The sequence below is a fragment of the Chiloscyllium plagiosum genome, chromosome 26, assembly GCF_004010195.1.
Source record: "Chiloscyllium plagiosum isolate BGI_BamShark_2017 chromosome 26, ASM401019v2, whole genome shotgun sequence".
Lineage (NCBI taxonomy): Eukaryota > Metazoa > Chordata > Chondrichthyes > Orectolobiformes > Hemiscylliidae > Chiloscyllium > Chiloscyllium plagiosum.
In genome coordinates, this window is record NC_057735.1 from 25,995,556 (window position 1) to 26,013,240 (window position 17,685).

The following is a 17,685-nucleotide window of genomic DNA, read 5'->3' on the forward strand; positions in this document are numbered from 1 at the left end:
CCTTCCGCAAAACCATTCCCTCCGTGACTACCTGGTCAGGTCCACGCCCCCCCTACAACCCACCCTCCCATCCTGCACCTTCCCCTGCCGGAATTGCAAAACCTGCGCCCACACCTCCTTCCTCACCTCTATCCAAGGCCCTAAAGGAGCCTTCCATATCGTTCCTCTCCAGTAAGCAATGAGAAAGCCACCTGGTATGTTGCTCTTTTTTGCAAGAGAATTGGACTACAAAAATAAAGCAGTCTTGCAACAATTGTATGTGGGTCTAGTAAGACCACATCTGGAATACTATGTGCCTATTTAAGAAAGGTTATTCTTGCATTGGAGGCAATAGTGTGAAGATTCACCAGTTTGATCCCCAGTATTTTTTATGACAAAACTTTGAGTAAGTTGGATTTCCATTTGCCGGTGTTTAGAAGAATGAGAAGTTATCGCATGGAAATATTGAAGATTTGGAAGGGAACTGTGAGAGTAGACACCAAGATGCAGGAAGAAGTGTATGATCCATACACACCCACCCACACCCACACACACACACTCCTTTTGTTCAGCTCAGTGTTCATGATCATATCCTCAGGAGTTCCTTGTTGTCCCAGCAACTGGGACTACTCAACTGCTGGACAACTAGATTGGCTGTCACACCTTCAGTGTGGTACTACCTATCTTTGAGGGCCAGAAATCCTGCTCCAGCCTTGTTCAGGCCTCCCTCAGCATATTATTGCTGTGGGACAGCCCTTTGTAAAATCAGCAATCCACCAACTAAATGTTCTACTGCTTGCAGAATGTGGGGAGGAGTGATCAAGGAACTATCACCCACCCTTCCTCCCAACAGTGTAAAATGTTTTCGGACTAGGATATCTAGAACATGGCACAATTTCAGGAAATGGGGTTGGTCATGACAGACTAAGATGAAGAGAATGGGCTGTGTCGATACAGAATTCTCCAATCAGTTATCTTGGAGTTGCTGACATCATGCTTTTATTTGGGAAGCTTGACTTGTTTGATCCTGCTGTCAAAGACTAGGCCCACACCTCAGGAAGGACATACTGGCACTGGATCGTGTCCAGTGGAGATTAACATGGATGATCCCTGGAATGGTAGACCTAACATACGATGAACAGCTGAGGATCCTGTGGCTGATGGGCATTTCAACTCCACTTACCCACACGCTCCCTGTAGTCTTTTATTCCTTGGGACATCAAGAATTTATCATTCTCTGCCTTGAAGACATTTAATGTCCCGGCCTCCACTGCACTCTGTGGCAATGTTAAAAATCACACAACACCAGGTTATAGTCCAACAGGTTTAATTGGAAGCACACTAGCTTTCATCAGGTGAGAGTGGAGGGCTCAATCCTAACACAAAGTATTTATAGCAAAAATTTACAGTGTGATGTAACTGAAATTATACATTGAAAAATTAATTGTCTATTAAGTCTTTCATCTGTTTGAATACCTTGATAGTTTCACTTCTTTCACGTGTAAATCACAAACCTTTTTTTTTAAAGTTGCATTCTCAGATTAGCTGTTAACAATGGGTGATAGCTAGACAATATGTTGGAGGTACTAGCCCCCTGTGTTCTCTGTCTATGCCATGATGTTTAGATTGATTCTATTCTAAAAAGTGAGATAACAGAGTTCTACATGAATGCATGCAGTTTTTGAGCAAAGTACAATGTAACCCTGCAAGTACAAATTCACCCCACAAAATATATGTGTGCATGTGGGTCTTTGTCTGTCTGTGTGTGTCTGTCCGTCTGGGTTGGGGGTTGTCAGTGTGAAAAGGTGTATATGTGTGTCTGTGTGTGTGTGTCTGTCTGGGGTGGGGGTTGTGAGTGTGAGAAAGTGTGTGTGTGTATAGTGAGTGCAGAGTGTCTTAAGTCTGTGAGGGGGTGCATGTATGTGTGGGTGTCTGTGTGTACCTGTGTGTGTGTGTGTGTGTGTGTGTGTGTGTGTGGTGCAATGCAATGGTGGTCACCTGTAATGTGACATGAACCCAAGATCTCAATTGAGGCCCTCCCTATGGGTACCGAACTTAGCTATCAGCCTCTGCTCACCCACTTTTCGCTGCTGCCTGTCCTGAAGTCCGCCTTGGAGGATGGTCACCCGAAGGTCCGAGGTCGAATGTCCTAGACCACTGAAGTGTTCCCCTTCTGGGAGGGAACCCTCTTGTCTGTTGATTGTTGTGTGGTGCCCATTCATCCGTTCTCGTAGCCTTTGCTCGGTTTCCACAATGTACCATGCCTCAGGGCATCCTTGTCTGCAATGTATAAGATAGACAACGTTGGCTGAGTCACATGAGTACCTGCCATGTACAAGGTGGGAGGTGTCCCCATGCGTAATGGTGGTATCTATGTCCACACTCTGACACGTCTTGCAGTGCCTACCGTGACAGGGTTATATGGAGTTGTCCTGAGAGCCAGACAGCTTGCTACAAACAATGATCTGTTTGAGGTTTGGTGGTTGTTTAAAGGCAAGTAGTGGAGGTGTGGGGAAGGTCTTGATGAGGTGCTCATCCTCATTGATAATGTGTTGCAGGTCACGAAGAACATGGCATAGTTTTTCAGCTCCTGTGAAATACTGAATAATGAAGGGTACCCTATCAGTTGCAGCACGTGTCTGTCTCCTGAGGAGGTCATTAGGTTCCTTGTTGTGGCATGTTGGAACTGGCGGTCGATGAGTTGGGCATCATACCCCGTTCTTGTGAGGTCATCCCTGAGTACTTCCAGGTGTCCGTCATGTTCCTCCTCATCTGAGGCAATGAATTCCACAGGCCCACCACTCTCTGGCTGAAGAACTGTCTCCTCATTTCCATTCGAAATTAACCACCTCTAATTCTAAGGCTGTGCCCATGGGTCCGAGTCTCCCTGCCTAATGGAAACAACCTCCCAGTGTCCACCCTTTCTAAGCCATGCATTATCTTGTAAGTTTCTATTAGATCTCCCCTCAACCTTCTAAACTCTAATGATTATAATCCCAGGATCCTCAGCTGTTCATCATATGTTAGGCCTACCATTTCAAGGATCATCCATGTGAATCTCCACTGGATACGCTCCAGTGCCAATATTTGCTCACATTGAGTTTCATTTCCTGGACCACTCTTCTAAACTGTTTAAATCTTTTCGCAGCCTTCCCACCTCCTCAGTACTACCTGTCTGTCTGCCTAACTTTGTATCATCGGCGAACTTTGCCAGAATGCCCCCAGTCCCTTCATTCAGAGCATTAATATATAAAGTGAATAGCTGCGGCCCCAACACTGAACCATGCGGGATACCACTTGTCACCGGCTGCCATTCCCAATTCTCTGCCTTCTATCAGATAGCCAATCCTCAATCCATACCAGTAGCTCACCTCAAGCACCATGGGCCCTCACCTTACTCAGCAGCCTCCTATGAGGCACCTTATAAAAGGCCTTTTGGAAGTCTAGATAGATAACATCCACTGGGTTTACCTGGTCTAACCTACTTGTTATCTCTTCAAAGAATTCTAACAGGTTTATCAATCACAACATCCCCTTACTAAATTCATGCTGACTTGTTCTAATCTGACTCTGCACATCCAAGTATTTAGAAATCTTATCCTTTACAAAGAATTCTAGAATTTTACCAACAACTGAGGTTAGGCTAATCGGCCTATAATTTTCCATCTTTTGACTTGATTCTTTCTTGAACAAGGGGTTACAACAGCGATTTTCAAATCATCTGGGACTTTCCCTGACTCCAGTGACTTTTGAAAGATCATAACCAACGTCTCTGCTATTTCCTCAGCCACCTCCCTCAGAACTCTAAGGATGTAGCCCATCGGGGCCAGGAGATTTATCAATTTTTAGACCTGTGTTGGCTCACAGGAATGCTTGATAGCTTCCCAGACTTTGGCTGAAGCTCAACACAAATATGCCCAGAGGGAGAAGGAAAGTTTGGCAGTCACCTTTGGTGTGAGGAAGTTCCAGAAGTAATAGATCACTATTCCCTGCTAGGGCTACTGAAGGAAGACAAGTGGTTGCCGTCCATATCTGCCGGTCGACTTCAGCGTTCAGCCCTTATTCTCAACTCCTCCAAGTACATGTTAGAACACCATCCAGGAAACCAAGTCACTAATGTGGATGCTTTGAGCAGCCTCCCACTAGTAGATACTCCACTAGTGGCACTTCCCCTGGAAGAGTCTGTTCTCATTTTAAATTTCCTGGACACTCTTCTGGTCACTGTTGACAATATCCCACAATGAAACCAAAAGGATCCTGTTCTAGCTAAACTGAAACAGCTGTTTGTAACAGAAGGGCCATGGCAACCAGAATTGAAATCTTTCCGGTCACAATGAGCCCAAATCACTGTAGAGGACGGCATATTACTATGGGAGCAAGGGTGATTGCCCCAAGTAAAGGTTGCCACAAGATACTGGCTGAACTCCATTAGGGTCATCCATGCTGACATGGCTGTGTTGGTGGGGCAGTGCCCAGAGTGCCAACAAGGACAAAAATTGCCACATTCGTGGGAATAGCCTGGTAAACCCTGGATTTGGTTGCATGGTGACTATGCCAGTTCTTTCTTAGGCTCAATGGTCCTGGTCATTGTGGATTCTGGATCAGTGGTGCTGGAAGAGCACAGCAATTCAGGCAGCATCCGAAGACAGGCAAAATCAACGTTTCGGGCAAAAGCCCTTCATCAGGAATAAAGGCTCTCTGCCTTTATTCCTGATGAAGGGCTTTTGCCCGAAACGTCGATTTTGCCTGTTTTCGGATGCTGCCTGAATTGCTGTGCTCTTCCAGCACCACTGATCCAGAATCTGGTTTCCAGCATCTGCAGTCATTGTTTTTACCTGGTCATTGTGGATGCCCATTCAATGTGATTGGACATGCACAAGGTTTATTTAGCAAACTCAGGGATGATGATTGAGAACCTGCGAGCATTGTTCACGAGACATGGATCCCAGAAGTATTGGTCACAGACAATGGATGGCATTTACCAGCAGGGAATTTGAGTTTTCCCTAAAGCTGAATGCTCCATACCATCTATTGTGCAATGCTGTGGCGAAAAGAAATGTCAAACATTGAAGGTAGGCTTAAAAAAGTAGCATACAATGTCTGTCAATACCAAACTCTCCCAGTTTCTGTTTAATTATAGAACCACCCCTCAGGCAACAAGAGGAATAGCTCCAGTGGAGTTTCTGATGGGTAGAAAACTCTGCACCAGGTTAAACCTGATGTTGCCAGATCCTGAGGGGGTGAGGAGGGTGAAATGGCATCCTCCTCTAAACGAGACAGGCAATGTAAATTTGGGACGAAGTTTAGTGCCAGAAGCATTGAAATTACCCTGTGTGGGTACAAGGCAAGGTTGATGTGAGGTCAGGTCCTGTGATTTACAAAGTTTGGGTAGGTGGGGCAGTCCTGAACAAACGTGTGGATCACCTGAAAGCTGTTGCCTCACAAACTAGGCAAGAGCAAAACATACCTGGTCCCTCAGAAGTGCCAGAGTACCTGTCAGAAACTATAGGTTCGCCCCCTCCACCTAGTGTTGAGGAAACCTCAAAGTCTGAGATGGATGCAGCCTCGATGCTGTTACCACCGGAAGAGGAAGAGAAAACTCTGCCGAGTTGCTCTGGACACAAGAGGCTGGCTATGGTCTGGAACATGCTGCCCGTTTTAGAGTTAGAAGAACTGGACCTGGGGCAAAAGCAATGCAGGAAATGCTACACGACAAAGACTAGTCCTACATCCCTAGACTTGATGGGGAGACGGGTGGGGGTGGGCTGTTGTGACTGGGAGCAGGTGGACCTCATTGACTGAGATCCTTGATTGGGATTGTTCACCTGGACCAACTAGGGAAGCTCTGGCTGTCAAATATAAACAGGGGATTCCCTCCAACTCTATTTTGATTTAGTCCCTACCCTCCCCTTCACTGTTTTGATCACACAGCACTGCCTTTTGATGTGAAGGGCAGTGTTTGTCACTGGCCACCCGGGTGTTTTCCTATCTTCCTGGTGGTGGAAATTGAATAAAGATTTGTGCACTTTGTGTCTTTCACTGTGTCTCACACCTGCACACAAACACCATGGGTGCTGGGAATAAAATAAGCACTACCGCACTTAGGTGGTAGTGTGGGGGTTAAAATTAAAAAAAAGAAAAGAAAAGAAATATAAACAGGGGATTAGAAATAATCACTAATGCTGTTTAAAAAAATATATATAACCAGGAGATTAGAAATAAAAAGAACGGGATTCAGACTCTCCTCCGTCCAGAGGACTGACTCCGAGCTGGCCGGCTACAAATAAAGGGTGACTTGGTGACAGGATACCCACCTCTGTGCAGTTATTTCAGAAGGGGTATGGGAGGTAGCAGAAAAGTGGAGTTGAAGCCCAGCATCAGCCTTGTTCATATTGAATGGCGAGCAGTCTCAACAGGCTGTCCTTTGTATTCCTTGTGTTGCTTTGTACATAAATTGTCTGGAGACTGGAAGGTTCTTGAAGCACAACCAGAAATGAGATAGTTACTAAGACATTAGGCCAAGATGACAAACAAGTTAATCTGCCACTTGCTATCTCAGGACTGTCTTTGCTAGCTTGTTTCATGGGGAAAGTGCAAAGAAACATCAACAGGCATGCAGCATGCATTTTGCTCTTTCAGCAGAAGCTAAACAGCAGCGGCAGCTAAATTGTTGCTTGATTCATTAAACTCTAAAGCACCATAGCCATGAACAACATTAAGCAGTTCATTATCTCTAGCTACTGTATAAATCCCCAAGTCATATCAGTAAAAGGACAGCAAAATCTTTGTTATTTGAGATTAAACCAAACCATAATGCTCTTTATACGTGTGTAAATGCCTCAGGTATCTTACTCACCAGTTTCTCTTTCTTTTACTACAACACTTTTGTAGTGTAGCTTGTATGTGTGACAGGTTGTCGCACTATCTCTGTGATTAGCTGAGAAAATAGTTGAAAAGTAAAGGGCCCACAACACATCAAGCCTCTACATGATTTATAATACAAACAGCCACCCTATTTGCAGTCTGCATATTGTTTATTTCTGCAACTCATTCATATTCAGAAATTTCCTATTAAACCTCCCCTCAGCCCCTACACCACAACCATCCTGAAAGTTTTACCAAGTCACTGAGCAGAAACAATCAGCTGTTCAACACCAGCATCTCGAAATCATAATTTTATTTCCAACTCACTTTATTTATCTTCATAACTTAGATTGATATTTTCAAATAGATTGGAGGGTAGATAGTATAGTCAAAAGTAGTGGTAAACCACCAGCATGCAAACACGAGGTTAAAATCAACTCCTCTTTGGTGGATCATTAAATGAAGCAATGTTTCTTGCCCACTCAACTTGCAATTAATAGAAATGATCAGAATTTACTCCAGTAGTAGGAACATTACTGATATGGATGAAAATGCCAGGTAAACCCAGAAAACTAACTGACAAAATGATGCCTATGAGAGTGATCAGATTGATCATAATGGTCAATCTGTGTATCAATAAGTTGGCTGCATTGATCAGAAAAATCCAGGCCCTATCTGCAGAGTTAGGTGATCTTAGCTGATTGTTTTGAATGAAAATTGGAGCATTATGATTGGTTTAAATATAACTGGGTTCATGATCCATGCTGGAGATGCACATATTGAATCAGAGTAGAACTGGGCTCGAATGGGAGGTTCCCTGGGATAGCATAAGGGATATAATTAACCCAATTTATGATTGTTTTAAAATCCATCTAGTTCACTAATGTCCTTTAGGGAAGGAAATCTGCTGTCCTTCCCTGATCTGGCCTAAATGTGACTCCAGTCCCACAGCAATGTGATTGATGGTCAAATATCTTGTGTCAAATTAAGGATGGGCAATAAATTCTGGACTAACCAGTGATGCTGCCTATGTCCTGTCAATGAAATAAAATAAAATAGCAACATCTCAGGTTTGCCTTTTCACACATACTTGATGGAGTTTCCTAGGGAAAATGACCTGAATGAGAAGTCAAAGAAGAAAATGTAACCATCATTCTATAATGCGAAAGAAAATAGGAATATTGTGTATTGCAATGGTTACAAAAATGTAAGAAGAAATTGGTGGTCATTTTTACTATCTTCATCAGGGTGAGGATTAGAGAGGAAAACCTCTCTGGGTGAGTGACATGTCTGGAATGAAGGTAGTCAATTATTTTAAAATCAGTGGTTTTCGTATATTTGACACTAGCTACTCCTATGTTTAATTGGGAACCCAAATGTGGCTAATAGTGTTTCTGATTAATACATCAGAAATGAGCAATAATTGTGTTATTGGGCGTATAATTTCACCACTAACAATTTTACTGCATGTTTAACTGTACTTTCACTGTTTGTGCATAATTTTGAAAAATGATAAATCCAGAAACAGAGTCAGTGTCATTTATTCATCGCAGGTGAGCTATTTGCTTCCTCACTGTGTGATACCTTTACATTAAGTAAATGTGAGAATATTAAATACATTTACCTATAACACATGTAAGGTGTTTTTAACTAAAAGCAGTGCATGCAGCTAAAACAGTATTATTGTAGCCGTACGTATTTTTGCTGGATTATATTGCTTTGACTGAAAATCTCACAGCAAGGTGTTCGATAAGGTTCCCCACAGTAGGCTATTATACAAAATGCAGAGGAATGGGATTGTGAGAGACATAGCAGTTTGGATCAGTAATTGGCTTGCTGAAAGAAAACAGAGGGTTGTAGTTGATGGAACATGTTCATCTTGGTGTCCAGTTACTAGTGGCGTACTGCAAGGGTCAGTGTTGGGTCCACTGCTGTTCGCCATTTTTATAAAAGACCTGGATGAGGGCTTAGAAGGGTGGGTTAGTAAATTTGCAGATGACACTAAGGTCGGTGGAATTGTGGATAGTGACGAAGGATGTAGTAGGTTGCAGAGAGACATAGATAGGATGCAGAGCTAGGCTGAGTGATGGCAAATGGAGTTTAATGTGGACAAGTGTGAGGTGATACACTTTGGACGGAGTAATAGGAATGCAAAGTACTGGACTAATGGTAGGATTCTTGGGAGTGCAGATGAGCAGAGAGATGTCGGTGTCCATGTACACAGATCCCTGAAAGTTGTCACCCAGATTGACAGGATTGTTAAGAAGGCATACAGTGTTTTGGCCTTTATTAATAGGGGGATTGAGTTCTGGAACCAGGAGGTTGTGCTGCAGCTGTACAAAGCTCTATTACGGCCACACTTGGAGTATTGTGTACAGGTCTGGTCACTGCATTATAAGAAAGATGTGGAAGCTTTGGAAAGGGTGCAGAGGAGATTTACTAGGATGTTGCCTGGTATGGAAAGAATGTCTTAGGAGGAAAGGCTGAGGGCCTTGAGGCTGCTCTCGTTAGAGAGAAGGTTGAGAGATGACTTAATACAAGATAATCAGAGGGTTAGATAGGGTGGACAGGGAGAGCCTTTTTCCAAGTATGGGGATGGCAAACACGAGGGGACACAACTTTACAGTGAGGGGAGATAGGTATAAGACAGATGCCGGAGGTAGTTTCTTTACTCAGAGAGTAGTAAGGGTATGGAATGCTTTGCCTGCAATGGTAGTAGATTCGCCAAGTTTAAGTGCATTTAAGTCTTCATTGGACAGGCAAATGGACGTACATGGAATAGTGTAGGTGGGATGGGCTTCAGATTAGTATGACAGGGAAGCGCAACATCGAGGGCCGAAGGGCCTGTACTGTGCTGTAATGTTCTATGTTCTATGAGTCTGTTACGGATCGGCATCGCATGCATTTGGTTTTGCTCTCTGCGTTGCATCCAGGTGATACTTCAGCCACAGACTGAAATCTACACAATAATCTTTTCATTCAACACCTCAAAGCATTAATTTAAAAATATACTTGTGCCCTTGTCTCCCTCCAAATGATTGTCACAGTATGAAAAAAAGGCACAAAACAAGTGGTGTGCTGAGTCTTGGAATTGTTCCTAGAAGTGTGTGATCTCAGATAAAGTTAAAAATCACACAACACCAGGTTATAGTCCAACAGGTTTATTTGGAAGCTTTCGGAACGCTGCTCCTTCATCAGGTGGTTGTGGAGTATAAGATCGTAACACACAGAATTTATAGCAAAAGTTTACAGTGTGATGTAACTGAAACTATATATTGAAAAAGATCTGGATTGTTTGTTAAGTCTTTCATCTTTCAGAATGAACATGAAAGAACTGAAACAAACAAACAATTCCTTTTAGGTTTTCTTCCTGGTTGATTATTGCTCCCAGCAGGGTATGTGAATGCTTCCCACTTTTGACACAGTTTTAATAAATGTTTTCTTGCCTCTTCTGCAACCCTAATAAAATCTTTTGGCTTTCTTATTTCATTAGAACATGCTGTCTATTGGCTTCATAACTTCCCTGGGTCTGCAACCTTGGTTTAAATTACATTTATTGCCCTTGATTTCCCCTCCTTTATGATGCTCGTTGTTAAAACATTAACACATAAGTACTTGCCTTACTTTTCCTACCTTTGCTTGTAATGCTATTCCATTTTTTTAATGTTTTCCCTTCCTCACCAGAGACATTAATGAGACTCATAGAGCCTCTGTCCATTCATCACCCAGCTGAACATCATCCTACAGATCAGGGTGGCACGATGGCTCAGTGTTTAGCACTGCTGTCTCACAGTGTCAGGGACCTGTTCAATTCCAGCCTCGGATGACTGTCTGTGTGGAGTTTGCACATCCTCCCTGTGTCTGTGTAGGTTTCCTCCCACAGTTCATAGATGTGCAGGTCAGGTGAATTGACTGTGCAAAATTGTCCATAGTGTTAGGTGCATTAATCAGAGGGAAATGGGTTTGGGTGGGTTACTCTTCAGAGGGTCGGTGTGGAGTTGTTGAGCCAAAGGGCCTCTTTCCACACTGTAGTTAATCTAATATCACCTCCACACAATGCAGCCTGTATTTGCTCTGGAATAGCTAATTTGTTTTATCCAGATTTGGAGATGCCGGTGTTGGACTGGGGTGTACAAAGTTAAAAATCAGGTTGTTGATGAAGGAGCAGTGCTCCGAAAGCTAGTGCTTCCAATTAAACCTGTTGGACTATAACCTGGTGTTGTGTGATTTTTAACAAAATTATGAATTTAAGTATAATCTTATGCAATGGCGCTCATTTATCATGCTACTCCCATCACCTTTGGCTGGACAATATCCTCACCAATTAGACCTTCCTCAGACATATATTATCCATAGAGAATGCAGTTATTAATACTGCAGGCATTAACAAGGAATTACTTTAAGCTGTTGCACATGCAAAATACACAAATGCAATCTTGAGAGCACTCCATTCTGCATTAACATGATTGAAAAGGGAGCTCTTTACTGTTTTAACAAGCTTGTGATAAGATTTTTTCATAAAATACACTGAAATTGCACTTCATGAAGCAAATGTATTAATTTTCAGAATAGCTTGAAGCATGGTTGAGAGGTATGTTATATTAGGAAATAGATTATTCAATTAGTAGAAATTGAACACAAGCTCCTTTCCACTCCTCCACCTCTACTTTTTTACTCCACCTCATTCGAGTAACCACACATTCCTACCTAGTAACATATCAATAAAAAGATTGATAACCTGTTATTTAATTGAAATAGGTGGATATAAAAGGTAGGCAGTATCAATTCAAAACCTTAACCTTCTGAATGAGGAGTATGTACCATATAACTTCTGATATTTTTGACCTGACATGGACCATTTAAAAGAAGCTTCTAACTGGCATATCAATGCATTGGGTAAATCTAATTATATCTCAAACATTTCTGCACATGCCTTAACTTTCAAATAATTTGCATTGAAGACGTTTTCGTTTCTGTTTTCGACAGCTCTCCAACCAGCTGTGAACCTCTTCACTGTATGTGGTCACAGTTAAATTAAATGTCAAAACAATTTTTTCGGAGGGAGGAATATTTCACATGTATCTGATTTATGACAGATCCGGAATTGTAATGGAGTTGCAGCTTGTTTCTATCAAACAGCAAAATTTGAACCTTTGTAAAAGTTTAGTAAAACAGCTGTTGGAAAACACATGGGTAATGTATTTAATAGAGGTACTGTGTTCAATTCAGACTCTCCTTATGCTTGGCAGCTGGGTGCATCCAATTCAGTGCACAGTGATAACTCATCCTATTTTCTGTTTTGACTTAGGCAGGAAAGGACAATGTGTTTATTCTCCCTTGCTGTGGCCTGAAATTAAAATTACGTTCTCAAGGGAAATACAAACTGCCATTTACTCACAAGTTATTTCTCATTGGTTTACAGGTTTCCTGACACACGCAAAGGAGAAATCTTTGCCTGGGCAGCTTATCCTGTATGTGCCACTTATCTCAAAAAAAATGATTTCGCTGCTGTGAGTCTCCATCTGTTGTCTGTCACTCTGTACGTTCATGCTACATTGTGGGATCAATGTTTTCTCCAGCATGAGATTAAGCCTGACCTGCCCAGCTGTTAAGTACACAAGCCCTGCAGGAACTGAGGTAACTTCTCCCCTTATGGACCGATGCTGTCCAGTGACTATATCTGGTGAAATCTGTCTTGCAGATAGTCTAACTATTTCCACTTTGGGTCCCTTCGTAAAAACTGAATCTTTTTCAAGTCAAACATCAAGGAAAATGTGAAATATTAGTTCAGTGAACAAGCAAGATATCAGCATGATGAGAATTCATCCGCCTTTTCCTCCAAGACTTCTAACTAATGACCAAAGAATGAAAGACCTGTGCAGCTGATGAAAGAAATTATATTGTTTGAGACCCCTTCAATAATTATAATCTGCTGGAGTTATCATTGAAAGATCTGCCACACCTCTGGAGGAAAAGAAAATGCTCTTCAGACAATGGAGATACAATTACAGTGGTGTAGCCAATATTTCATTCTTTATGGCAATGCTGAAGCTGGGATTTGGAATGGCTTAATTACCTTAAAGAACTAAATAGCACATGAACATAAAACAATGATGGCGGAATTGCACTAGCATAAAAGGACCTCTCGTGTTCTGAGGCATGTGCTCATGCATTTTTGTAACATCCTGTGGGTTTTGTGCTCTAAGTTGTCCTATCATACTACTGCAGAGCATTAGGTAAGCTCTAATCTGTTTGTTCAGGCCTGTGATCTATTAGACACATTGCAGAATCCAATAACTTGAGCATACTTAAACAATGGCATTTTTCAGTTTTGAATGTGGCATTCAAAACAAGTCACCATTCAGTGTGTTTAGAGAAAGAATCTTAATTTATAAACCTCTAACAGATTTTGTATGTTGTATCTTTGTAGGAAACCTATTTAACTGTGTACGTGCTCATCATGTAAGACCTGCAATGCCATGATGGAAAGCTGTGATGTGAATAGAGTACATCTCATGCTGCCAAATAAAGCTGTTACTTTACTGAAGAAATATCGAGCAGAGGAATTATTGCCTCTTTGTCAAATGAAAGCAGCCAAAGAAAGAGCTCTTGCCATAAAAATGAATGTCCATAGGTTTTCCTTTGATTATGCTCATTCAAGTGAAAAATGAAAGTGTTGGTATTACAGAGATAAGGAAGATTTTCCACCTCATGCCCAAAAGAGCATAATTTCATGATAATAAGTAATTATTTAATACAATCTTTACATTTTACAAAAATGACTTATACTACAATTACCAACATACTCCACGCCTCAGTGTTTAATACATAAATATATCATATTCATAACTTCCTCTGACTTTGTATATAGAGACTCAAAAGCTACCTTTCCTGAGAAATCAGTTAACCAGTGGTAGAAATTTTAATTTTCATCCCCCCTCTTTTTTCATTTTAGATTCATTAATAAAGGTAATTTAAAATGTAGCATCTTACCACTGAATCTGAACAAATACTTGCTTGTAAAATATAAAGAGAGAAACAAATCAAGCTACATAATAGCATTCAACATTTTTTTAAAAAAGCTACAGCTTTCTGGTAGTTGTGCAGGATGCTTTCATGTATCAATAGCAAACATTTTTTGATTTAATTTCTTCCATCAGGCTGTGTACAGGACAAAATCATTCCTGTGTTGCTGAGATAAGTGGAGATAGATGTAGAGGGGAGGTAAATGTTACCTGTAAAGGACAGTAAACCAAGGTCAAATGATGGAGATGTAAAGATGGATGAATATTCTGTATAGCTTTGTTTGATTGCTTTTGGGCAATGTTTACAATGAACCTTTCCTCTCCCGCAGGTGATTAATTGAGTAGGGTAGAGTTCATTCTAAGAAAGATTAAACATGACCGAAGGAAGAAGCAGGTTTGATCAAATGAGTGATTTGCTCTCATGTCCTATGCTTACACTCCTCAAGCTAGCTAAAGGTTACACATGGTGCTGTGTACATACTTTAAATCACTTGTAGAAATAAAATCTATTGTACATATAAAATCAAAAGCCCTGATGTTAATCAAAGGCAGATTTTGAGCAACAAGATAAATTTGCACAAAGCAAACCTCAAGTCAACCAAGTGATCTGAAAAATGTCAATTAAACCAATTGGCTTTGAGTTCTGAATTTTGTGTTACCAAGCTGTGCAGCAGCTGTATACCTGCATGACCTATCCCAGGTATGTTTAAAGAGACAGTGTACAAAATAAAATTGGAGACATTTTGATGGAAGATGACGAAGAGTAGCAGGAATTATGACTGCTCATAGAAGGAGTAAAAGAGGGAAATGACAAACTTTTCCCCAGAAAGTAGACTAAAAAGACTACCCCCTTACTAAGGCATGATTGGAGGTGGCTAAAGAAATGAGCACCATGAACATACCAGTGTGCCAGATTATAGACACAGTGCAGGAAACAGTTGAACAACATAACCAGATCAGGAAAGGTGAGTACGTTTGCTGATGCAACTATAGCTGTGATACATCTCAGCCTCCTCCTGTGCCTGTCATTTTGTCCTATTAAATCTTCTTCATCGCAATACTTCACAAACTCGGTCAACTTTCAGCAGCATCACTTTCTGTACTCTTCATTACTTTCCCATTTAGCCATTGTTATAGACCAGACCAGAGCCCTTAAAACATTTCAAGGAGGTCGCCCAGATCCTAACTTTGCTAATTGTTTTAAGCAGGTGTGTACTAGATATTCTAGGAGAAATGCCAATGGTCAAACCACTTAATTTTAAACAAATCAGAGTTTATTTACAGAATTACTGAATGAAACTTAAACAACAGAAAACAGAAAACCAAATAACTTAACCTCTCCAAAAACCCAACAGATCATCCCAACTTAATAATGCTGCTCCAAATACTTGCAGCAATCCCTCTAAACACTCCTTGGCACAAAAGGTAAAATCAAACACAGGGTCTTACAGGACCAGCCTGGACCTGCTTCTTTAGGTCCAGCAGCTTTTTCCACCAAACCAAACCAAACCGGAGAAAAGCTGAGCTGGGAGAACTGGCCACTCTCCTTTCATTGTACAAGTGTTCTTTTTTAAAATTGAAAGCCTTCTGCCTGAGGCAGTATCTGTTAGCTATTATCAAATTGGCCTAAAAACCCTTCAACCCCAGATTTTTTGGAGTCTGTGTTATTTATGATCACTCTGGAAAATAATAGCCAAGGACAGCATAACCTTGTAAAAGGAGCAGCTTTGTCATGCCATCCCCTTAAAAAAAGAACTATCAATATACAAAAATGACTTCAATTTAAAACCGCTTACACCTAAATTGTTTGAAGTCGAAAACACACATATACATTACATTGACTATAAATGTGCAAATATGCACAACTACATAGCATTTCAGTCTGTTGTACTCCTGCCACCGAATGCTTCCGTTTCTCATTCAAGTATCAACAATGTGTCAGCAGTCACTTTTTCTCATATTGCCACATGTACAGTTTTTAACTTGAATGGCTATAACAACAAACTACATCTAAACAGTCTGGCATTTTTGCCTTTAAATTTCTCCACAAACTTCAATCGGTTATGGCCAGTGTGTATGATTGTCTCAGATACGTTACTGAGTTGTTGGTAACATAAACACTGAAACGTTGTAATGCCAAAACCAAGCTCAAAGTCTCCTTCTCAACCATTGAGTATTTCTGCTGATAAATGTTTAACTTCCTGGAGAAATACCCAATAGGCCTTTCTATCTTCTCATCATCTTCTTACAAGAGCACAGCACCAACACCCCCATCACTTGCATCGATAGCCACCGTGAATGGCTTTGCGTAATTAGATGTGGCTAATACTGGGGCAGTGGTTAACACAGCTTTCAGGCTGTCCACTGAAAATTCTTGCCTTTCCTTAGCAATTCAGTGAGTGGAGCAGCCACACTGCTAAAATTTGGTACAAATTTTCGATAAAATCCACTTAGTCACAGGAACCATAGTATTGTTCTTTTTATAGATTGTATGGGAAACCCACCTTTATTTTTGCATCCCATAGGGCCATTTGTCTATGACCAATAACATGGCCCAGGAAGGTGACTTGGGCTTTGGAAAATTCACTTTTAACCAGGTTTATCACCAACTTGCCTTCCAAAGTCGATCGACTGAGTCTGATAAATGTTGCAAATGTTCCTTCCATGTGTGACTAAAAATCACCAGGTTATTGATATATAAGGCACAGTGGGTTGTCTGGCAATGACCGTACTGGCTAATCTCTGAAAAGTGGCTTGCACATTTTTAATGCCAAATGGCATGACTTTAGACTGATACAGTCCATTCAGCATTATGAAAGCCGAAATTGCCTTTGCTTTTCTGAGCAAGTCCAACTTATAAGTTGCTTGTCCCACCGTCTCAACACAATATTCCAAACGTGAAATCGGATATGCATCAGTCTTTGTAACAGCATTGACTTTGCGATAGTCCACACATAACCGTTGGATACCATCTGGTTTTGGCACCATTACTATGGGTGAGCTCCAGTTACAGTAACTCACTTCGTCTTGGAGCATGCGTTCTATCTCCTTTTGAACCAGTGCCAACTTTAGAGGGTTATACCTATAAGGATGTTGCTTAATTGAAACAGCATCTCCTATCTCTACATCATGCATAATTAGGTTAGTATTTCCCAACTTATTTCTACTTATCTCCACATGTGATATTAATAACTCTTTCAGGTCATTTTGATTTTCCTCTGGAAGGTAACTCAATAATTTATCCCAATTTTTGATAACTTCGTCAGTGTCCAATTTAATTTGAGGAATGTCCAATTCAGAATCGTCTGAAGTTGGTTCTTCCCTCTGTGTTGTAACCAATGACACATTGCCTGTCAAAATACATTTTAAGCGTATTCACACGACACACACTGTGAGATTTATTTCTTTCTGGAATCCCTATTAAATAGTTCACCTCACTCAATTTCATTTCAACTTGATAAGGTCCACTAAACCTTGCTTTTAAAGGTACACCTATCACTGAAAGTAATACTAATACCCCATCCATGACAGCAAAACTGTGAATTTTTGAGATCTTGTCTGCTTCCTGTTTCATTGTACGCTGTGATAATTTTAAATGCTATCTACCCAATTCCCCAGCTCTATTTAATCGTTTCCAAAAATTTGACACATAGTCCAAATATGAGGTCTCTGAATTCTAACTTACCAATTTCTCCATAATCGATTTGAATGGTCCCCTCACTTCATTCTTAAAAACTAATTGAAATGGACTGAATTTGGTTGATTCATTTGGCGCATCTCCGATTGCAAAAAGCACAAACGGAATTCCCTTATCCCA

General features: G+C 41.0%; 1 protein-coding gene across 3 annotated transcripts in view; it reads left to right on the forward strand.

Moving 5' to 3' along the window:
- Positions 1-13,382, forward strand: part of LOC122563199 (chemokine-like protein TAFA-5) — a 347,115-nt gene extending 333,733 nt beyond the window's left edge. For all 3 annotated transcript variants that reach the window (XM_043716746.1, XM_043716744.1, XM_043716747.1), the window contains one exon: positions 12,266-13,382. Coding sequence is in view for 1 of the 3 variants with exons in the window: in XM_043716747.1 (XP_043572682.1) it covers positions 12,266-12,274 (9 nt within the window). In the remaining 2 variants the exon portion in view is untranslated. The remainder of the gene's footprint in view (positions 1-12,265) is intronic.
- The last annotated feature ends 4,303 nt before the right edge of the window (positions 13,383-17,685 follow it).